Source organism: Sturnira hondurensis, unplaced genomic scaffold, assembly GCF_014824575.4.
Source record: "Sturnira hondurensis isolate 20B ecotype Veracruz unplaced genomic scaffold, ASM1482457v3 Scaffold0004152, whole genome shotgun sequence".
Taxonomy (NCBI): domain Eukaryota; kingdom Metazoa; phylum Chordata; class Mammalia; order Chiroptera; family Phyllostomidae; genus Sturnira; species Sturnira hondurensis.
In genome coordinates, this window is record NW_028076783.1 from 6,735,969 (window position 1) to 6,759,991 (window position 24,023).

Consider the following 24,023-nt stretch of genomic DNA (forward strand, 5'->3'; position numbering starts at 1 on the left):
CGATTCCCAGTCAGGGCACATGCCTGGGTTGCAGGCTAGTTGCCAGCAGGGGACGCACGAGAGGCAACCATGCATTGATATTTCTCTCCCTCTCTCCTTCCCTTCCCCTCTAAACATAAATAAACAAAATCTTTTTAAAGTTTTGGTTAAAAAAGAATAGGAAAATAGATATATTTGTATTACTTCTGCTTTTTACTTAACATCACTGCCTCATACTCGGCTTACATTATTGTTATTAATGGCTACCTTTACTGAGAACTGTCCATCAACCAAGTTTGGCCCGTACACGGACTCTAATCCTTAGTACGACTCTCCAAAATAAGTATCCTTGTTATCCTAGTAGAAAAGGTTACAAAGCTTGTTTGTAGGGCCTTTTTACCTGACTTTTCAGGATTTCCCAAAGTTCCTAACTGCTTTTGAGTTACAGATCCCTTTCAGAATCAGAGCTTTTGAAAAATGCGTATAAAGACACTTTTACATGGCTCACCCATTGGCTTAGGTTAGACTTCCAAGGCAAAACAAACAGAACTTCACGGAATAGCCAAGCTCCTGGAACAGAGCCAACAGGAAGCCCAGGTAACTTAATAAAGTCACTAAGTCAACAGGTGGCCAGACAATTAGGAACTGCTATCAACTCTAGGTTAAGGGTAAAAGCAAATGAAATATGGGAATGCACCAGCATAGCATAAAGTGAGGGTGGGGACCGACCAGGCTGTTCCAGCCAGTCTAAGGGCTAGCTGATGGGGTCAGAGGCCATGGAGTTTGGAGAACCAGGAGGGAAAAGGCCACTGATTGGGAAACGGAGGCCAAATCCACATTTAAGGCCACTACAATTTGCTGAAGAGGGACACTCAGTGCCGAGGCCCTGACACACAGATTACCCAGGCTTCCTTATCTCAGTCAGCCAATGTGTCTCTCACACTCTTCCTGCTTCTTGCTAGTTCCTCAGATTCCTGGAAAGTTTGCAACAGCCTCCTTACTAACTTGCTGTCACCAGATTCATCTTCTTATTTAAATACTGATGTCTGAATTTTCTTTTGCATGTCCTCCCCTTTCAGTGACATAGATCTCACTCTCTTTAGGGGAATCCTGTTAATCTTTAATAGTTATGATAACTAATAAAGATTGGATAACTCCTATTAAATTGAACAGTATGAAATTGCCATTCATGTAGGACAAAAAAGTCCAATGGGGCAATTTCATATAGTTCAACTTAACAGGCACTGGGCGTATAGCTCTGCACTACACATACTGCACTGTACAATATGTTATCTTATTTAATATCCACAATAGCCATGTCAGGCCCTGGCTGTGACTGGCCCTGAGCTACCTGTTCAGAGGTACAAAGTGACCCACAGTTTTTGGTTGCCTCTGCTGGGCCTGGGTGCACATGGGAGGGGCCGCGCTGCATGCCAAGTCTGGCTTCCACCAGCGTGGAGCCTGGGGGCAGGTCAGCAACGGCTCACAGCATCCCCAAGATCTGCCTCCAACTGCCAGCTGCCTACTAGGTGCAGTCACTGAAAAAGCCTCTGGCAGTGTGAGAATTTCATTCTCAGTGAGTCACCAGGTAGGAGTGAGTGGTGTTTAGCAGGTTGGTAGAGAGTCACAGTCTGAGGTCACTTAGCAAAAGTCTCTGAGTACCCCAAGGGCAGCCTTCACCAGTGGGATCGTCCGGACCTTTTTGGTCAGGCAGGGTCTCAGGAAGGCATCAGGGTGAGGCCAACAGAGTTCATCAGGCTAAAACAGACTGAGATCTGGCCATGTGGAGAGAGGGCTCGCTGTGTGTCTCTGCTGCCCGCTGAGTCTGTTCCAGACCCCTTCCAGAGCCCTTCAGGAGAGTCTGCATCATGGGCTCAGGCTGGACTCCTCTGCAGGGTGTGACTTTGGCCAAGTGGGGCTAGTTCATTCCCCCAGGTTGATATCATCTGGACCTAGGAAAAAAGGTATCTATGGACCTTGTGAGAGAGGGACTCAGCACAGGGACCTTGGTGGCTGTCCCTCCACACCTCTCACTGAAACAACACCACCCAGGCTCTCCCTGTATGACTTCAGTCTGCTCTGAAGCTCAGCATCTTAAAACCATCTTTGGACCCAGCAACTCTACTCCTGGGTATACACCCAAGAGAACTGAAACTATGCCCACACAGACTTGCACACGAATGCTTATAACAGCCAAAAAGTGAAAATAACCCAAATGTCCATTAACTAATAAATGGATTAAAATGGAATATTGTATGGCCATTAAAAGGGAGGGATGAAGTACTAATACATGCAACAGCGTGGATGAACCTTGAAAACGTTGAGTGAAAGTAGTCAGACACAAAAAGCCATGTGTCATATGATTCAATTTATGCGAACCATCCAGAACAGGCAAACGTACAGAGAGAGAAAATAGGTTACTGGGCCACAGTGTAGCGAATATGCTAAAAACCGCTGACCTGCACACTTTAAAATGGTGATTTTATGTTTTGTGAATTATATCTCAATAAAAAGAATTCTAAAAAAAAATCACCTGTGATTTGAGTGAACTAACTTTAAAGCTTTTCCATTTCCTCACCTGTGAATTCTGAATAAATAGTCCTAACTATTCTTCCAAGAGAATCCTTTAGTGAGGCTCATGGTCAGAAACAGAGAGGTCAGCCATTCCTGGCCAACCTTCTGTCACTCCAGGTCCATTTGGGGTCAGGGGTCTGGGAGTGTTAGAGACGCATTGTTCAACTCCCCTATTTTGGTAACAGGGAAAGCCAGGGCCTTGAGAGAGGACAAGACTCAATAAGGTCACAGAATAAGTCAGTGGCAGAGCTGGGCCCACAATCCTGTTTTCCTCTGTCTAGCAGACGTGGGCTTCCCAAGACTGATTGCATGAAATGACCTCTCCCAACCCTCCTCTCAGCCCTGCTCCCAATGAAAGAAGCTTGAGATCTTCCCACTGATGTTTAAAATCAGGCCCGTCCCACAGGCCTGTTTGGAGGTGGCCCCCTGCATATAACAGCCCTGCCTCATGGAACTCACAGTGTAGAGGTGAAGACATACAACAGACAAGGAAACAAAAAGCAAACAAGATAATTTCTAATAGTAATAAACACAGGAAAGGAAATGAATAGATGGTATGACAGGCAGGAACCAGGGGTTACTGGGAGAGGGCAGCTGGGAGCTCCTTGGGGTAAGACAGCTAGGCATGAGCAGCATGAGCTGAGCCCTTACAGCTGAGGGAGGTGGTATGTGAAAAGCTGGGGAAGAGCATTCCAGACAGAGGGCTCATGGTGTCTACGGTGGGGGCGTTTGGAGACGTTCACGTTGCTGCACGGCCTGCCCAGACCAGGGGCAGTGCTGAATGGGGGCAGTGCCCCGAGAATTCATTAGACTCTACAACAAAGGAAGCAGTCACTCTGTATTAAAGTTCATCTACTAAGTTCAAAGTACCAGCCAATCTATAATCCTTCATTCCTCAGTGTTTACAACACAGCGATGCTGCGTTCCAGCAGATACATTCAGGGAGGCTCAAGTGCGGGTCACCCACGAAGAAAGCGTCCTCCTCCCCTTGTGTGTTGGAGCGGCACTTCAGTAAGGAATCTGGTGTTTCGAGATTTACCGGAGCCGATAGCATCTAGACTGTTGTGTGCGCTTCTGGCTGACTGACTACCCCAGAAGGGAGGCACTATGCCAGGAAAAGCACGTTAAAGAGCCAAGGGAATAATCAGGGGCTTGATAGATTCTAAATAAAGTTAAGCCTCTACAGAAAGGACAGAAACTGAACTGTTAACTAGAGACCACCTCTGAATAGCAGGATTATGGGCAACTGATGGTCTTCTTTGCTTATTTTCCACAGTGAACATGTATTTTGTAATAAGAGAAAAACTATAAAAGATATTGCAGTTATGAGGGCCCTTCGAATTCTGAAATGACAGAATCTTTGAAATCTAATGCTGGGGAAGACTGTGATGCAGAGATTGTGAGGTAGGGGCGCATGGGTGCCCCACCCATAATGTACACAGAAGAAGCCAACTGCGTGGTGAGCGTGCAAGGTGAAGCCCCAAATTGGGGAGGCCCTGGGGAAGGGGGCACAGAGGGTAGGGTGAGGGCCAAGGGCTGGGTGGGCAGCCCCTCTTGGTTCTAACTTGTCCTGCCGTAGAGGAGAATGAACACAGCTATTAGATCTTCCAGTTCCCCATGAGGAGCCACACAATTCAGTGAGCAGTTAACGTAGGTTCTGTGTCAAATGTGGGTGGTCCTCGTGCCACCACTTTTGCACCCTCTGCTTCAGTGTGTTTTGTTCTGCTTCGTTCTGTTTTTAGTTGAGCTCAAGTCCGGCTCTGTGCAGAAAGCTCTCCGCAGTTGTTAGTGGGCCAAGGTGAAAAGAGAACCCTCGCCTTCTCCCACCTGGGCCCCAGCAGCATCTGGAACGCTCTGATCCTCATAATCCCTGTTCTTGGGGAATATTAATGATTTAATCTCCCAAGATCACTCCCTCTCCTATGCAGCAATATCTGTGAGATTTACAGACAAGACCTAGAGAAGTGCAGGTGGGGCAGAACGCATCTGGACTCAGGTCTGCCACAGACAGCAAAACGCCCCCCAGGGCCAGTCTCAGCCCCTCCACAGAAGTAACCCCTGGACTTCCCAGCCATGGGAGAGGTGACCGCAGAGGAGGTGAAGAAGTTCCTGGACTCGAACATCGGCTTTGCCAAACAGTATTACAACCTGCGCTACCGGGCTAAGGTCATCTCAGACCTGCTGGGGGCCAAGGAGGCCGCCGTAGACTTTAGCAACTACCACTCGCTGAGCAGCGTGGAGGAGAGTGAAATCATCTTCGACCTCTTGCGGGACTTTCGGGAGAACTTGCAGGCTGAGAAATGCATCTTCAATGTCATGAAGAAGCTGTGCTTCCTCCTGCAGGCAGACTGCATGAGCCTGTTCATGTACAGGGCCCGAAATGGCACTGCGGAGCTAGCCACCCGGCTCTTCAATGTCCACAAAGATGCCGTCCTTGAGGAGTGTCTGGTGATGCCCGACTCGGAGATTGTATTCCCCCTGGACATGGGTGTGGTGGGCCACGTCGCACACTCTAAAAAGCTCGTCAATGTCCCCAACACAGAAGAGGTATCCCTTCCCCATATGAGGGAGGGCAGGGGGGCATTATCCCATGGGGTTCTGGGGTACTAGTGGGGTGGGGAGCTGCTGGCCGCCACACTGGGCTGGTGATGACCTGGTGCTTGTCTTTATTTCATTCCTTTTTTATTTATGTCTTTTTATTTAAAAAAAACTTAGTCGAGTTTTAAAATGGTACAAAGAACTGTATATCTTTCATCTAAATTCGCTAAATTGCCACATTATGTCTCCATTTTTTCTGATCCGCCTGGGAGTCCGTTGCAGACCACATGCCCGTTAACCTTAAGTACTCTGCTCTCTATTTCCAGAATGAGGACAGAGCTTACATACCCGCAGCCCGATGATCAAATTCAGGAAATGTCACGTTGATGCAATACTATTATCTAATAAATGGTCAATATTCAATTTTGCTAGTTGTCTCAGCTGGACCCACATGGCGCTGTCTCTACAGCCTCCTTGAATCACAAGGACTCCTCAGCCTGTCTGTTTTCTCTGATGTGGATGTTTTTAAGGGGACAAGCCAAATATTATGCAGAAATGTCCCTCCATGCGGGCTTGTCTGACATGTCTTCATGATTAGATTCAGATTCTGTGTTTCTGGCAGCGACATCACAGAGGTGACATGGTATTCTTCTTGGGGCATTGCATCAGGGGACACGGGACAGCAGCCTGTCTCATTCTGTCCAGGAAATGCCAAAGTTGATCATTTGATTGAGCACTTGGCTTTTCCTTCTATGAGTCCAGCCTTCCGTGGGTGTCTACTGGCAGCCCTGACAAAGACCTCTTTGATCTCTTGGGTCCAATCACTTTCCACAGCTCTGTGACAGCCCTCTGCCAGGGCCCACTCCTACTGATCCTTGAGATCTCGGTTTCAAGGCCACTTCCTCAGGGAGGCCAGTCCAGATGCCTCTGTTACAGTCCCCTTCCTAACACCAGTGATCACCACAAATAAGTCCTAGAGGCCAGGGACTCTGTCTGCCTCATTCTCCACTCCATTTGCTGGACCCAGAATCTAGCAAATGTCTGGCACAAAGCAGATGCTCAGCAACTACTTGGCACAAACGACTCATAATCAAGTAATTATGCCATACAGTTGAGGCTTGAACAACATGACTGGATCTGCATGGGTGGACCCACGCCGTTCAAACCTGTGTTGCTCAAGGGTCAACTCTATTCCTTGAACACCCATCTCACCTGGAAGAATGTCTGTCCGTGACGGCAAGGCCCATGCAGGTCTCACTGATTACTGTACTGGCTGAAACAGCAGCCATGTTTGGTCACTTCCAACACCCAAACTGGATAGCTGTGTCTTCATGCTCACCTTACCTCTGACCTCATTTCAAATTAAGGGTTGTAAGGCTAAAAGGAGGGGACTTCAGAGATCATCTCATCCAGCTGGCTTTATTTAATGAAAGAAGCCTGAAGCCAGGAGAGCCTGAGAAGGGCTGGCTCAAAGTCACTGAGGAGTTAGGGCAGAGCCAGGACTTCACATCCATGGATGCAGAATTCAGATGGGTCACCTCTTTGACTTGGGTTTCTTGGCAAGTTAAGAAGCGCAGACCTTGGCCTGTGTGGGAGATGGTTTTCTTTGAAACACACTAGGCTGGACTCCCATGGAATTCCTGTCTTCCTCATCTCCTCTTGGACATCCTGGGGTAGGAGAAATGGTTCTGCACCCAGAGAGTTTTCCTGGGGACAGGTCTACACCCAGATTGGAGTCTATTATCCCTTCAGGTCCCCCTAGACTTTAATTGTAGCCATAGGGATCATGGCAGTCCTACGACATACTTTGATTGTACCTGTTTTACAGGTGATGAAACTGAAACCCAAAAAGGTTAGCTAGGTAACTGGCTCAGAGTCATGCTGATAGAAAGTGGCAGACTGCGGACATAACCCCAAGTCCCCTGGCCTGGGCCCACACTCTGCTCTGCTATTCTGTACCTCTCCCTCACCTGTAGGCCAGAAATTTGTTAAGCTTTGAGGTCAGATCTGGGTGAGAATTACAACTCAGTCATTCTCTAAGAACATGGCTGTGGCAGACTGTTTACCTTGTCTGGGCTCACTTCCTGATTTACTAAATGGGGTGAGAATACCTGCTTCTCAGTGCTCTTGTAGAATTAAACGAGAGAATTTCTCTTCTAGCAGGGTCCTGGGCACGCTATAGTGGCTCCTAATGGCAGCTCCTGCTTCTTGTTCCTATTGCGACTGTTTTGTTGGTGGTGGAGTGGATGCTGTGCCCGATCTGCACAGTATTTGGAGAAGAGGCCAGTCTTGCCTTCTGGAGCTCTCAATGTAGATTCTATTTGTAGGTAAAACAGAGGGCATAGGTGCTGGAGCTCCTCTAGACCCTGGTGCTGCAGGACTGAGGATTTAGGGGAGTTCTCTGATTTTAAAGATCCCAGGCTATGAGTTTGCTGAGCCCTGTGCTAAGGGACAGCCTGCCATTTCCTGCTGAAGCCCAGGTGTGACTCTGGAAGTGGCACCTGTGTTTCCGTGGCAGTTTTCCAGCCTTGGTTAGTCTCCCTGCCTGGTGATGCAAGCCTGGGAGTGAAGTCACTCTGGGCCGGCTGTCCTTGTGTGCGCCATTTGTGTGTGTTTGCTTCTCCTGCTGCTCCTTCTTGGGAAATCATACTCTACATGGGGCTCTGGCTGTGACTGGGGATTGGATGGAGAAGGAGGAGGAAGATGGTATAGACAGGGTCTGGTTGTCCCTAGACCAACAACAAATGCCACTCTGAGCCTTCAGGGCCCTCATAAACCTAGGAAATTGGTACAATCATGCAACTTGTGAAATGTGAATCCATGAATGGAGACGTTTCTCGGGTTTGTGATGTAGTTCCTCATGCCCTAGTGTATTCCATTCCTACCCATCCTTGGGATCTTCTCAGGAACACTTGCCATTAGCATGGCTAGACAAAATACAAGATGCCCCGTTAAATCTGTTATGTAAACAAAGATTAATAGTTCAGTGTAAGTATGTCCTGTGCAATATTTAGGACACACTTATACTAAAAAACTATTTACTTACCTGAAATGCAAATGTGACTAGGCCTCGGTGTTTATCTGCTAAATCTAGCATGCCTCTCTGCCACTCAGTATTTGTTTGCCTGTTCATTCTTACCCTTCTCCTATCTGGAAAGCATGGGCACTGTTTCTTCTTGTCTTATTTACCACTGGTTTCTGGCATCTAGTCCAGGGCCTGGGACATGGTGGGTACTCAGTACAGTGTACTGAGTGAATGAATAGATGATGGCTCTTCCCTATCAACTGTGATATTGTGCTCGACAATCAGAAAGATACATCTGGTGTTTGTCCTGGTTCCCGAGTCATAGGAACACCTGGCACAGAGCTCCTAAGTCCCTTGGAGTTTTCTGGGTGAGCGGCGTGCTTTTCTTCTAATGAGGCAATTCTTGGTGGGCTCCAGGATGGGGACTGGTCACCAGAAAGACCAAGCTGTGCTTGAATCTTTCAATCAGATGCTTGAATTAGATGCTTACATCCCCATGCCCCATTTTCCAGAAAGGGGAGAGGGGTCGCAAGTGGAGTGTAACCAGTCACACCTACAACCAAAGCCTCCACGAAAATCCCCAAAGTACTAAGTTTAGAGAGCTTCTGAGTTGGTGAGCACGTGCATCCACGTGCCAGAGGGTGGCCCGCCCTCTGTGCGGACAGAAGCTTCTGTGCTCAAAGCCGTCCCAGACCTTGCCCTGCTTACCTCCTCATGGGGCTGCTCATCAGGATCCTTTATTACATAATAAATATATCGATATAAGTACATGTTTCCTGGAGTTCTGCTCTAGCAAATTACCCAACCCCAGGAGCGGGTTGTGGGAACCCCAGTATAGTTGGTCGGTCAGAAGCACAGACGACAATCTGGGACTTGTTACTGGGGTCTGTGTGGGGACGGTTTACGGGACTGAACGCTTCACTTGTGGGGTCTGATGCTAGCTCCAGGCAGGCAGTGCCAGACTGAACAGAGTTGTAGGGAACTCCGCTGGCGTCGGAGAATCGGTCGGTGTTGGAGAGAACACCTGCACGTCTGGTGTCAGAAGTGGCATAAGGGGTGTAGTAATAACGTGAGGGTAAAACTGAGCTTTTCTTAGACACCAGCACATCCCTTTTTTAAATTTTTAAATTTTTAATTTAATGATTGTTCAGGTACAGTTTTCTGTCTTATATTCCCAGCCCTGCCCACAAGCAAATCCCATTTCTGAAGACTGAGCCTAGAAGAACTGTCATTTCAAAGACTCTCATATCTGTGGTCATGCTTTCCCGCTCTCCTTCTCTTCCTATGAGACTGGGAACCCAGCCTCTAGACCAGAAAGAAACTTCAAGAAGAACTTGGTCCAACACTCTGTTTTTACCAAAAGGGAAACTGAGGCTTGGAGAGGTTTGGACTACTGACAATGTGCTGACTGGTCCCTGAAGCCACTCAGAGGACAAGTCTCTCCCTCCCTGGGGCTCCAGGTACCACTCATTCCATGGAAGCATTCTACATTACGGTTGGAATTGTGGGTTCATCTGTTACATGATGTCCCCACTCTGCTGTGAGAGCCCAGTGAGGACAACCCCATCTTTCCTAGCAGTCTGGGCATATCCAATGCCTCTCACACAGCTAGTGCTCAGGAAATATCAGTGAATGAATGAATGAATCAGTGTGTCAGTGAATGAAGTAGCTAGACCACTTGCCAGCAAGGGAATTGTCTACAGAACAGGGAAAGTGACAGTTCTAGGGGCAGGTTGATGGGAGAGTGAATGAGACAACACAAGTGAGTTGTCGGGCTCTGGGCCTAGTACGTCGTCATTATTCAATGAATAGTAGATCTCCTCAGAAGACACAACAGATCTTGGCCCTGTGAGTGTGTGTGAACACATGTTGAGGAATGTGGGAGTGAGAAGCAGTGTTGTATCATGCTGGAATATAAACCCAAACCCCGTACAGTGGCTGCAAGGCCCTGCAGAATGGGCCCTGCCCACGTCTCTCACTTTCTTGCCCTCCACTCTCCTTCTCCCTCCCTGGGCCCCAGCCACACCTGTCTTCTTTCTGTTTCTCAGATCATCGTCCATCCCAGCCTTTGCCTTCTCTGTGTTTCCTGCTTGGAATGTGCTTCACTCACCCGGTTCCTAGGATTCTTCGGCTCTCAGGATCGCTTCTTCAGAGAAGCCTCCTTGCCCACCTTCACTAACTAAAGTAGCTTCATCCTTCCATCCCTTCCAACACCTCTCAAGCACCCTTTTCTTTTTCTCCTTCAAAGCAGTTACACAGACTGTGGGGAGAATGGTAGTTGTTTACCCTTTTTTGCCTGCCTACCCCTTTTGTCCACCTTCCCCATTTCACCAGAGGGAGAAGTTTACCCATCTCGTAGCCCCAGGGTCTAGAACAGTACCTACCCTACTTACAGAAGGAGCACTGTTAATGTTAACTGCGTGAATGAACGACTTTCCTGAGCTGGGCGTCTGATTCCTGGGCTTTAAAATAAACGGTCTAAACTAAATACTTCTAAGGCCCCTTTGCCTGTGATAATATGAGGTTCTATGATATGGCTTAGAATACTTTATATGCTGAAAATATAAGGATGGCAATGAATGTGTGAGTGCCAGTCAACTAGTGGCTGTGTTACTCCCGAGGGGGGTTTTAGGGCTGAGAACTCAGAGGGAAAGAGGGTTCTGGTGGATTTAGTAATATCTGCCTCAGATGCAGGTGAGGCCCACACTTTGCTTTCCCTGGTAGAGGAGCAGTGAATACTGTAAGACTGAACTGGCCTTCTGAGCATGCCCTGCCCTGGGTTCAGGGACTTCATCAGTGTCCTTCGAGAATGACCTGGAAAATGAGCTGTGGGATTAGCATTAGTGGATTTTGCTTAATCTGCCAATGCTAATTCAAGTACAGCATGACAGGCTTCTCTTAATTCCTTCACCCTTCACCACGTTTGAGACAGCTTCATTGACAACCATGCCGTTGCCAGTTTATTTAATCCCGCTCTTTCTGGAAGAAATCCAAAGATGCAGAGCAACACACTCTGAATTTCTGAATCGTGCAAAAGATTCTGCACACCCATTTCTTGCAAAGCTCTCTGAATTGCCTCTGTGAGGTACATTTCCATTCCAGAGCAGCATGAGCTGTGCACGTCTGGCCTGGCTTGTGTCCCAGGCGATGCTGACAGTTGTTAAACCTCACTGTGCTACCAGGAAATGGAAAGGTGGATTCTTTGGGATTTAAGACAACAATTTAGGATTTGTCTCCTCTTTCTGAGCACACAGACTGCACTGTCCTACACTGGTCTCCCAGGCTGGTTTAGGGGCGGGGTGTGGGAGTGTGCGTTCCTCTGTGTGGTCACAGCTTTGAGCCAGCCACTGTGTCCTGCATCACTGTTATTGATTTATCAACAAACTGGCCTGAAACTTAGTCTCCCCTGTACCTCCAGTGTTTAGTATGAGGCCTGATGTATAGTGGGGCTCCCATTAAGATTGGTAGAGTGGGGATGTCCATTGGGCTGCCTGTGTAGTGCTAGAACTGGAATGTTAAAAAGGCTGAAAGTAACATATTCTTTGGTACAATGCCCTACTCAGGTCTAACCTTAACTGGGCTTTCCTAAAAGGCAGCAGAGCCGAGGGCAGGTTTGGGAGTCACCTCACAAGTAACAAGTAAAGTTAACCTCCTGAGTTTCAGTTTTCCCCCGTGTGACATGGGTACTAATGGTCCCTTTCTCGTAGGTTATTGGGAGGATTAAAGTGAGATGATGCAGGTAAAGTGCCAGGCACAACACCTGCTAACAACTGGGATTATTATACTCACGAAGGTCTTTTTCTCTTTCTAGTTTCTATTTTGGACTTAACTGTCACCACTTTAAGCAAGCCTTCTCTAAACCTTCTCTAAACCAGGCAAAGTCAGCCCCTTCGTGCCCCTGTCCCCGGGCTCCTGAGGGCTCTGCTCCCATTTCCTCCACAGCCCTCAGTAGGGTGGATCTCGGACGTTCTCCTTTTACTCAACTCTGAAGGCTTCTAGGGCAGAAAGCATCTCCAATCGCCTTGCCCTGCCAAAGGGGAGAAAACAGAAATGTCTTCATCTCTTGTCACTAGGGGATAGGGAGCCCCCTCATTTCATCCCCTGCAATGGGCACCTGGGGCTCTGGGTATTTTATTGCCTTTGCTCTTCATCTGCCCACGCATTCTTGTCTCTCTGCCTTCTTTCAGAATGAACATTTCTGTGACTTCGTGGACACCCTCACTGAGTACCAGACCAAGAATATCTTGGCTTCCCCCATAATGAATGGCAAGGATGTGGTGGCTGTAATCATGGCTGTGAATAAAGTGGACAAGCCTCACTTCACCAAGAGAGACGAAGAGGTGAGAATGCATTAGGAACTGCTGGGGCGCCTATGCTAGCCCTTCCCTCCCACTTGTGAAGTCTCCTGAGCCTTGCTATTCGGCCTGGCCCCGGGCCCCCATCAGTAAGACAGGGTGGTTAACCTCATGCTCTCTAGGGAGGCAGGGCAGGATCATTGCTAAGGCTTTGAGCTTTGGAGCCAGCAATTCAGGGAGGATTGTTCTGGCTTTGCTAATATCTAGCTATTTGACTTGGGCAAGTTGCTTCATTTTCCCGGACCTCGGTTATTTTTACTTTATATTATTTGTAAGAAATAATGATGTGGTGCATTCCCTAGCTGGGTGTCTGATTTCTGGGACTTAAACAGTTTTAAATTGGGAATCATTTTACGGTCTTCATTTCTTGGGGTGCTTGTGGTGATCAGATAAGGCAACACACATAAACGACTTATCGCAGGACTGCAAAGTCAATGAATAGTGGCTGTTCTTCATTAGCACTCTCCTACCAAAATGGACATTCGACGTTCTGTGAGTTTTACACTCTCACCATGCAACATGTTATGAGTCAGCATTCCATGGTCCACCTGCTCAGATTGCCTCTGATGAAGCTTTTAATGTATTCAGGTTTTTGCTGACGGTGGAACTGGGCAGAGGAGGGGTTTCTCCTTCTTAGCTATTTCCCCTTATGCTCTTTGATTTCCAGATTCTTCTCAAGTACCTCAGTTTTGCAAATCTAATCATGAAGGTATTCCACCTGAGTTACCTGCACAACTGTGAGACTCGGCGTGGCCAGGTAAGGGGTTTGGCTCAAGAGAATGAACTGGACACACCTTTTTTCCTGAAGTATCAGGCTAGAAAGGCAGGTGGTAACACAAGTACCTGAGAACCATCATACCATCTCTGCAACACAATGCCCGCGGGTTATGTATGAGGTAGTGCGCATTTATAAAGCTGTATGTATTCCAGAGTGATTGTATGCACAAGCTTTCAAGTCAGATGGCTTGGATTTGAATCCCTGCTAAACCACTTATTAGCTCTAAGACCCTAAGCAAATCACTTATTCTCTACAATTTCAGTATCCCCATTTGAAAAATGAGGATAATTATGGTTCCACCTTCAAAAGATTATTAAATAGTAAGTGAGGTGACGTGTGTAGAGCGTTTGTGCTCAATTGATGGCTGTTGTTATTATTTTCCTAAACAACCTATGAGAGGAAAGAGATGGGAAGAGTTGTAAGCTGGCCAGTCATTTCACCTCCCTGAACCTCAGTTTCTCTGTCTATAAAGTGGGGATAATGTTGTTTCTATTTCCACGTTCTTATGAGGGTTAAATGAGATAAACCCTACAGAGAACTTTCCAGAGTTGCTGTTATTCTCTAGCTCAGTGAGTTGCTACTTTGTGCCTCAAAAAACTCTATGTTTTGGTATTTCTTCAGATACTGCTGTGGTCTGGGAGCAAAGTCTTTGAGGAGCTCACAGACATCGAGAGACAGTTCCACAAAGCCCTGTACACAGTCCGAGCCTTCCTCAACTGCGACAGATACTCTGTGGGGCTCTTAGACATGACCAAGCAGAAGGTGAGGAAGGAGTGGACCTTTGCAAGAACAGGTTAAATACACAGAGAGGAGTCCAGACTTGGGTCACCCGTTCAGTCACACAGGGAAGAGGGTAGGAGGATGCAGAAAGTCTGTCATAGTTTTATACTGAAGAGAGGAACATCCACGCTTAAAGGGGAAAAGTCAACCTAGGGCACAGGTGAGTAAAAAGAACCTCGTATCTTCCCCAGCCAACTAGATAAGAAAGTGTACGTGGGAAGAAGGCTTGAAGGGTTGGTGTAGATGAATGATAAGGAAGTTTCAATGCAAAGTTGAAAGTCCAGAAAGAAGAACGTTGTCAGTTTCAGGAACTCTCAGAAAAGGCACTCAGAGGTGGAGTGCACAAGAGCCTTTCCTATGGTTTGGAGAGCCCCAGGCTGACTCAGGCAATTGAGGTGGAGGCTTAGGTCTAGTCCCTCAAGATGCTGAAGGGCCAGGTTTGCCCCAGATAGACTGGGTGAGGAGAAAGCACTGATAAGGCCCCTAGGGTTGTTTTTCAGCTTGGTTTCCCTAAACTGACTCTCAGTTGCTCTTTCTCTCTCCGTCTCTTCCTCCTGAGCCTAATCATTTTCTGCCTTGGAATGAATTTCCAGAGTTATTTAGATTTGTGATTTCCTATCCCAGAAGTCCAAAGTCCAGAGTTCTTGTCGGTTTCATCTTTCTGTCTCATCATGCTGAGCACAGCGCACAGACAGACAGAGACTCTCCAGATATTTGTTTGGATGAATAGATGAGTCACAGAACCTGAGGCTGGAAAAGACCTTAAATCTAGTCTGGCAATAAACCCTTTGATGGTCCTTCAGAAGATAGCATATGAATACATTCATACAAATGAATGGCACTTTTTTAAATCAAAAGAATTTATGAGTAGTTGAATTAAAAAAACTCCATGTTAAGGTGCCCAGTTTGCACCTGGAAAGATCTTCCCCCAGGTGCAGGCTTCCCTGTCCTGCAGTGTTCTGCCCTTTGTTTCTTTGGAATGCCCTCTCAAAAGGGGAAGTCTCATTTCAGGAGGAATAGTCTAACTTAGTCATCTCCAAAAGACGGGACTACCTAGCAATTAAAGGTGGACTGGGCTGCCTACATCACTCTAAGAACCTATCCCCCAGGTGGCTAAGCTCTTACCTGAGCTATTGGCATTATGAAAGAAATCAATGAAAGCCATAGAATTAAACTTTAATCAGGTAGATTGTTTGGTAGGTGAATTATACCTCAATCAAACTGTTTAAAAATAAGAGGAAGAAAAGGAAGAAAAAGAGGAAGAAGGAAGAGGAAGAGAAGGTGGAGGCGAAAGAAAAGAATAAGAAAAGGAGAAGGAGAGGGAGAAGAAGAGAAAGAGGGAGAAGGAGGAAGACAGGCATAAATATGCCCCACTTTCCACCAACCCCTTGCCGACATCTTCCGCTTCTCCTTGGGGCAATCTTCAGATCCACTCAGTGTTTGACACAGACAGCGGCAGCCCCAGGTACAATACTAGTCCTTCTTCTGGGCTCCTCTAACATTTGTTCTCCTTCCATTATGCTTTCAGTTTTGGCCCCAGCCACCCTGTTATAGTCACTGGAGTACTTGATTGTTTCTTCCTTGAGATGGGCAGCTCCTCCAGGGCACACCCTGGGACTTGTCCATCTCTGTAGCAGGCACGTTGTGGGGCTCAGGTAGGACTCCAGTGCATGTTTCACCCAGAACTGAGCTTCGCTCTGTTGTCAGCAGTCAAGAAAAACCTGGCTCCCTTCTGCTTGCCCTCTGGATGATATTAGGCAAACACCATGACAAAATTGTTTAAATAAGAGAGAGGCCAAGAACCAAGGGCTTGGCATTCTGCCCACCATCACTCAGCACTACTCTATCATTGTCCCTAAAAATCAACAAATAAATGAACAGAGAGGGCACTGGAGGACAGAGGCCTCTTCTGCCAGGCCCGGGGTTGGCCCCACCCAAGCTGTATAGCTCTGTATGTGGCTGGAAACTAGCTGAGGGCAGCAGGGAAGCACCCGTTGCAGCACCCCAGTCGGTTTCCTCCCCCAAGTCTGAGTGGCGGTACAAAGCCTGTGTTGGCCCTTCTCTCTTCTTCCTGCCCCGTCTTTGCCAGATGTCTTGGAGGCCATCTTTCTTGTTGACTCTTGGATACAAGGCCATCTATCCATATTTGCCACCCTTGTTTTTTCATACTTATATGAGAAAAACATTTTTTCCTGACTTTAAAAGCAATGCATTTTACTGTGGAACAATTGCTAAATAAATTATAGTCTCATTCCAATCACCCAGGGAAAACCAGTTGTTAATGTTTTGCTGTGAATTCTTTGTGAACATTTTCTAAATATTGTTGACCATTGGGTCACATGATCTATGTTTTTTGTCCCCACGTTTTTCACTCATCAGTGTATCATAGGCAACTTTTTAATTACTACACATCTGTAGCATCATTGTTACTAGATGTACTATAATTGATTTACTATCTTAAGTCCCCTCTTACTGGACACTAAGGTTGCTTCTAAGTTTTTCCTCTTATAAATGATACTGCAAGGGACATCGTATTTTCCAACACATATTTTCAAGATATGTAATTATTGTTTTCTATCATGTATTTTCAACACATGTAATCATTGTTTTTCTCATTCCTAGGAGTTTTTTGATGTATGGCCAGTCCTGATGGGTGAGGTTCCACCTTACACTGGTCCCAGGACTCCGGATGGAAGGGTAGGTCTCTCTCTACCCTGCTCAGTCTGATAAAATGTTTAATGAAATGCAAACGTAAAGCACTATGAAAACTGCTGACTCTTTTTATCACTTGAGTATTTATCTTCTCTTGGTTGAGTTGTCTCCCTTGAAGTTATAAATTCTCACTATTGCCAAGCCTGTAATTTACAAGGTGTTTTAACATCTTTTCTTTAATCCTCACCTGAGGACATTTCTATTTTCATTGCTTTTAGAGCGAGAGGAAGGGAGAGAGAGAAACATTAAAGTGACAGAGAAACATCAATTGGTTGCTTCCTGTAGGGCCCAGGCCAGGCATCCTACTAACCTGGAGTGGGGATCAAATCCACAGCCTAGGCATGTGCCCTGACTGGGGAATTGAGCCTGCAACCTTTCGGTTATGGGACAACACTCCAACCAACTGAGCCCCGCCAGCCAGGGAGGGTTTTTAATATCTTGTTGGACTTTCACAGAAATCTAGGGGGGTTGACCAAGAAAGAATCAACATTCTCTTTCCAAAATAGAGGAAACAGCCCCAGAAAAGTGAAGCAACTTGCTCAAGAATTGGCCCATCAGGAGTCCTAAATTATAGACTATTAGACCTGGAAATATCCGTAATATCCAGTTGTGAGTGTTTGAATTGGTAGCCAGAGGTCAATTCCAGTGAATAGATAAACTTGTTTGGCTGCATACATTTTTTTAAAAATCTATCTTTTTACTTAAAAAAATTAAATTGGTAGCTCAGCACTTAAAAATCAAGGTATTTCCCATAAATATCTATATTCTCCACTTCTTTGGAGGAGCAGATCCATCAAAATTGGGCCCACAATCCCACAGGGTAAATTTGATTAGAGCTGCGGCGTGGCGACTGCCTCCTTGGAATGCGGTCTGAGCTCTCCAGTTTGCCTCCTGTGATTACCTGGCCCCTGCTCACAGTTTTGTTTCTGTCAGGCCTCCGGGCATTTGAGTTTGCAACCGCTGCTCTCATACCACTGCTTCATTTTCCAGATGAGGCCCAAACACTGTAGAGAAGCTGGAGTGGAATGTGTGGGGATGTGGAGACGAAGCAGGGTCCATAGCCCGGGGGCTCAAACTGCCTATGGAACCTGTAGAAGGACTGAAGGGCCTTAGCTGAGGCCACACAGGATGAGTAAGCGGCTGTCATGCTCTGAATTGAGCTTTAATCCCGTGCTCTTCTCATAAGCTCTTTTGTGAATGGGAATCAAATTGGATATCGATTTCTGATAGAGACTTGATCCCACGCAGCCAACCCTGACCCTGCCCAAAATAAAGGGCTGTATATGTGCACGTGTGCGTGTGAGAGAGACTTAATTTAGTTTTCATTCCAACTCTGGGAATTCAAAATGAGCACCGTTGCCCGTGAGCATCATATACACACCAGAAGAGACTTCAGCTTTGTGATCTGCATGGTGTGCTGTGCTTTGTCCAAAAGGACCTTGTAACCTGCTGGTGTCCACTTTCACACTAATCTTACCCACACAAGTTCATGATTCCATTTGGGAAGACTGAGTCTTCAAGGACGGCATCGTGTACCACCGTCAAAATGATTTGGGTGCGCTTTCCCTTTTTTAAGGGCAGCTTTTCATGGGGTGGCATGGCTGACATGTTACCACTGAGGGTTTTTTTTTCTCTGAAATCTGAGCTGGATTTTCATCTTCTGGAAATTTAGAAGGGGAGGAATGGGAATAGGCATCACCATAGCTTTCAGACACCACTAACTTCAACCAGCTTGAGTTTCCTTGGCTGCTTTGACATTCAGCTCTCTGAGCTAAGCCTTGAGCTCGGGGGTCACCTCTAACTCCAGGATGGCCAGAGAAATGTCAGGCTCTAACTTGTGTGGCTCTTCACCCTGAAGCACCCCAGTCTTTTAGATCCTACTGAACAGGACTTTTTCTCACTGAGCGCCATCCTAGGAAGAGCTGCCCATTGTGATGAATGCAAGAAGTCTTGGTTTCACTGAAGTAACTAGCACACTCATGGTTGAGAATTGTCTTTCCCCAAACCCTTCTCCATCTCAGGTAGCAAGGGCCTCAGTTAGTCCTCGCAAGGATATGTCATTACATTGAAATGGAAAAGGCCAGAAGGCAAAGGACTTTGGATTTGGTTGGCAGCTAACTTGTAAGGTGAACTTGGCCAAATAATTCCCTGGGAGTTCCATTTTCCCAGCTATGGGGAGGGTCATTGAACCCACGTCCAAAGTCAGCTGCAGGCCTGGGACACAGCTGGGGAGGAAAGCACACACAGGCCTGAGCTGGGGCCCAGGCCCAGCCTGTTAGGACAGGCCAAAAGTGGACCTTCTGGGAAGAGCATGGGCTTAGAAGGACAGAGCCTGAGTCCATGTCCCTGCTCCATCAGCTCATTCTGTGGCCTCACGAATCCTCTCCAAGCCTCACCTTCCTTGTCGATACCGCCTGGGCAATCAAGCTGACTTAATAGAGCTGTGGTAACTAAAATAAATCATGCCCTGATGGACAGTAGGCACTCCAGTTGTCATGGCCACTTGAATTGAATCTCACACTCTGCCGGGCACTTAACCTGAATCATGCCATTTACTCTTCTCAACGAGTTTATGAAAGAGGCCCCTTACTTTCCCAATTTGGTAGTTGAAGAGAGGGAGGTCTGGAGGGGGTCCAATAATTTGCCCAAATCCAAGCCCAGGATGCTTTTCTTTCCGAGAACTAACCTTACTGTGATGCTTTTTAACATTCCCTTTTGGTTTTGACGTCATTCCCTCACTTTATCTGCCATGTTCACACTCAAAATACAGTTTTTGTCTGGATTTTGACTAATTAACCTCCCCAGATCTTGGGTCTAAAGCTCCCCAATGGCAGCTACTCTTCGCTTCATCTCCTTTAAAAACAAAACGTTCGTGTCTATATTTTAATTATTGAAAAGTTATACAGGCTGATTAGGCTTTATTGGAAAAAAGGGAAAAATAGCACTTATTTAAAAACTGGTACATTTCCATGCACGCTGACTTGGCTCTGGCTGTGTCTGTGGCTCTTTCAAAGACCCTTGTGTTACAGCCTTAGCAGCTCGGGCAGAAGGTAACAAAGGTGCTCATTGATGGCTAAGTTTGATTTTCCAAAGGCTGGCAAATTCCTAGATGAATATGGCATTTAAGGCAACTTGGCTGAGATAGAGTGTATGGAAAAAGCCATATTTACCTAGGGCACACTGATCTTTTTGTTGATTTCCGTGAAAGCAGATGAATTCTCCTGTAGGTTTCAAAACAATAAGTCCATTTCTAACCTTTCTGAAGGAGTCTCTGAACACCCTCGATAGGCAGCCCGCAGGCCCAGGAGCCAGCAGGTTGCCCGGGAGTGCAGTGAATGGCCCTGGCCCAAGGAGAGAGGGCCCTAAAGCTAAGACCTGCAGAAGGTCGAGAAAGTCATAAAAGTTAGCCGCTGCCTCCTCCTCCCAGGTGGAAAGCTTGCTCATCAAAGTCTCAGCAGCTTAATGCAGCCACCTTTGCTTTGCAGAATGGCCTACACAGTGCAACTTCACTTTTTAAAAATGTTCTTAGCACAATTTGCTTCTATTCACAGTGAAAAGCTCACACTGTACAAGAGGGAACACCACAGAAATCCAGTCTCCTGAGGCAGACAGAGTCTGTCTTTTTAGGAATGTGTATGGATATCCAGATATTCCTGGATGTGTGTGTATGTGACTGTGTGTATTCCACCATTACCATCACTACCTTCTACACATATGATGATTATTTTGTGCCTTATTTTTTCTATTTGACCATATTTTGGTATCTTTTTCTTCCAGCACACACAGCTCCGTCATTCTGGAACATTCAGAGTAGCTACTGTATGTAGGCACTCAACTTGTTTGCAGAGAATGGGGTGAGGGAAATAGGTCTTGCGGTTTTTTTCTCCTGGGGCCTCCACCTCTACCTTCTCCAGATTCTTGCTGCCTCCTTCTGAGGCAGCATTTTCCAGTTGCTGAAATGTGATTAGTTATGTATCAGGGAGGAGGGATCTCCATTCCAACTGTGTTGTCCTCTTCCTTCTCTCCTTTCCTGGGTTATTTAAAAAAAAACATGTATGAAAACCCATTATTTAATAAGCGTAATAGAATCACACATGGCATGATGGCCATTGCCCTGTCTCCAGGCTTTTTACAGCAGTCCGACTGAGACCCCTGGATGGGGCAAACAGCGCTTTTACCCATACTTGGGGGAGTATCTATAGGATTCACTCCTATTGTACATGTGGAACTACTGGGTCAAAGCATATGTGCATTTTAATCTTGGAGGGATATTGCTAACTAGCCAACCACCATCTCAGAATCATAGCTGGGAGGGGCTTTAGCGATTACCTAGTCCAGTTTTCCCATCTCTGATTGTCTTAGAACCCTGGACTTCCCCAGCGGCTGCTTTGGCCAGGGGTTAATGGGGGAGGAGGGAAGGAAGGGAAAGAGAGAATAAAGATGAGGATCTCTGTCCTCAGCTGTGCTGCCATTAGGGCAGCTCCACTCACTTTTGCTTTTTATGACTCAGTCCCATGCTTTGTTTGGGAAAAGAGTTCTAGTGCAAAACAGCAGCAACAAACACACACCACTGATTTTTGCAGCTGGGGAAACTGAGGCCTAGAGAGTACACAGAGTAAAACCAACAGTTAAGTACAGTCTTCACTGTAGAGCTATTCTTAGTTCCATCACATCAAGCTGTGAGGCTCATCTAGTTTCCTCTTGGATGCTTCCTACTTGAGGGAGCTCCTGTCTACCCTGGGGCTGCATCCTTGGAAGGGTTCTAGCTTCTGCCTCCTCATTGGCCAGAGTGTGCCTCCAGGAAGCTGCTAATGCTGGTCACTGAAGAGCAGAGCCTTTCCCACATGGGCCTGAAGAAGGTCATGATCACCTGTCAACCAAATGGACTTTCAGACACCCTTTACTGGATCAGGAATTTTTCTCTGTGGAGGCTCTGAGTCAGGAGACCTGGATGGGGCCTAGGTTTCTACATGTGAATGTCTAGAGCAGTATTCTCAAAATACCTGGAGTAAAGAAACAGTTAACTTTGAAAACTTCTAATCCATTTTGGACTAATCCTTTTTCTAAATGTGTTAAAATATATAACTATAAAAATAAAAATTTAAAAAGAGATACAAAAATCAAGTCCCCCATTTTTTATTAGTTTCAAGGGATCTAACTTAACTCAGTCAAACTTCTATAAACCTTTCTAAATGCAGACTCTCAGTTTTGGTTTTTCATGTCATCAAGGAATAGCAATGAACAGTCTGCAGACAGGTATCGGTCTAGGGGCCATGCTTCGGATCGCCCTGTTCTGGGTGAGAGTGGTGGGGAGAGTAAAATGCTGTTTTAAGTTATTCACCTTAAATGACATAGCACAATGAGCACTGAAATGAAAGTCAAGGTCCTGGTCCTGGTTCATTATAAACGAGTTCTTTCCTCTCTCCGAGTCTCATTCTTCCCATTGTTGAATACTTGCTAACTTGCCTGCTATATCTGGAAGTTCAAAGGGCCTGATAAGGTAATGGAATTTTCCCTGGAGACCTGAGGGGAGGGAGGCATGTGCCAGTATGCACCTATGGGATGGGAGGTCACGTAATTGAACAGATCTATTCTAAAGTAATGGAAGAGTGGAAGGCTGAAAGAGGTGCAAAGTGAATTAGGAGGCATGAGGTGTGATTGAGAAGACAGGTCCAGAAGAGCTGACATAGCAAAGAGAGAAGATGGGTGGTAGGAATGAATGAAAAAAGGGGCCACGCAGAGCTGAGCCCTGCATGGAGGATGGCTGGGTTTTCAATGATTCTAAATGGGACAGGAGCCTCCTTTCAACCTCCCTTTCTTCCTGGACTCCAGCAGCAGTCCTCTCTCTCTTTCTCCTTGGGCTCAACTTCCAGATCCCCCTGGAACACTTTTCATTCTCCTTTCCAGCCCCAGATCCCAGCCCTTGCACAGCCACTGTGAGCTGGGACCGTGGAGGAGCACATTAAATCCTGAGAGTCAGCTGAGGACAGTGAGCCGCAAGGCAGTAAGGATACACCCTTAGAGAGTCAGGCTGGTGCTTCTGGAAAACTGTGGGCACAGAGTGAAAAACATGGCCTGTCTGCTGGACACACTCCTGCTGAAGTTCTGTCTCAGACTGTAAATGAATATGTTTCTCCATCTCTTTTGCCTAGGAAATCAACTTTTACAAGGTCATCGACTACATCCTGCATGGCAAGGAAGACATCAAAGTGATCCCGTAAGTCACATGGCCATATGCCACCTTATCGTGTTCCCAAAAGGAAGTGAGAATCAGAATATTTGTAAACATCCCGAATGACCACCAGGATCTATGCCATCTAAACTAATCGAGGAGGACACTGAATGGTAAATGAATGCTCTATCAAACCAAAAGAAGGCAAAATAGAAGTTTAGAAAGGACGTAAAACAGGTACAAAAAAATACAAAGTGAACATTCAGATGACATTTAAATCCACATATATCATGGATTACTTTAAATACTAATCAACCGAATGTTCCAGTTAAATGACAAAGGTTGCCGAATTGGATAAGAAAGAAATCTCTCCCATTTCAGTGATCATAAAATGTACAGTTTTTGACTTTCAACATTTCTGACATAAAATCAATGACACTGTACCATTGTCGTCACTCAGACAATAGTCAGATGTAGCTGCCATTGGCCAACTATGAGAGAATGGTCATAACCATTCACAGTGCTATGACTTCATTTGAGTTACCTGCATTGTTGGTTGCATCCATGTTGATACTGAATTTAACTGCCATATGAGGGGACTTCAGGAGATTATACTATGATGCAACATTGAAACCACAAGTTGCTTTGAATGGCACCAAAAGACAGGAAAAATGTACAAACTATGATAAAAATTTATATCCAAATTCTAAAAGATCTGTGTTGATATTAATAAAGTAATAATTATAAGTTCGAAAAGCATTGCATTAAAAATTAATTGTAAGCATTTTATCTTTCTCTGTTGTATATAAACAACAGTTTGTCAAAGAACCGATAACTTCCTAGAAATGAAGAAACAAGTGACAGTAAAAGAACAAAAAAAGATATACCATACAAATACCATCAAAAGAAATCTGGTGTAACTATATTAATAGCAGATAAAAATAGACATTATGTCAAAGAGCATTCGTGGAGATAAAGATAATCACTCCTTAAAGATAAAGGGGTCAGTTTGCCTTGATATTATAGGGAGATATTATAATTCTTCACTTGCATACACTGAAGAAGATGACCTCAAAAGAAAAAGAAAAAGCTGACAAAATATAAGATATG

At 46.0% G+C, this 24,023-nt stretch overlaps 1 protein-coding gene across 5 annotated transcripts in view; it reads left to right on the top strand.

Annotated features, from left to right (window-relative positions):
* The first annotated feature begins 4,482 nt into the window (after positions 1 to 4,482).
* Positions 4,483 to 24,023, top strand: part of PDE6A (phosphodiesterase 6A) — a 54,567-nt gene continuing 35,026 nt past the window's right edge. For 4 of the 5 annotated variants that reach the window (XM_037044931.1, XM_037044932.1, XM_037044933.1 and 1 more), the window contains exons 1-6: positions 4,483 to 5,100; positions 12,304 to 12,456; positions 13,139 to 13,228; positions 13,871 to 14,011; positions 16,652 to 16,726; positions 22,894 to 22,958. In XM_037044931.1, coding sequence (XP_036900826.1) covers positions 4,627 to 5,100; positions 12,304 to 12,456; positions 13,139 to 13,228; positions 13,871 to 14,011; positions 16,652 to 16,726; positions 22,894 to 22,958 — 998 coding nt within the window. In that variant the 5' untranslated portion in view covers positions 4,483 to 4,626. Of the gene's footprint in view, positions 5,101 to 12,303; positions 12,457 to 13,138; positions 13,229 to 13,870; positions 14,012 to 16,651; positions 16,727 to 22,893; positions 22,959 to 24,023 lie in introns of those variants that run through there. The other variant, XM_037044934.1, reaches the window with a different exon arrangement.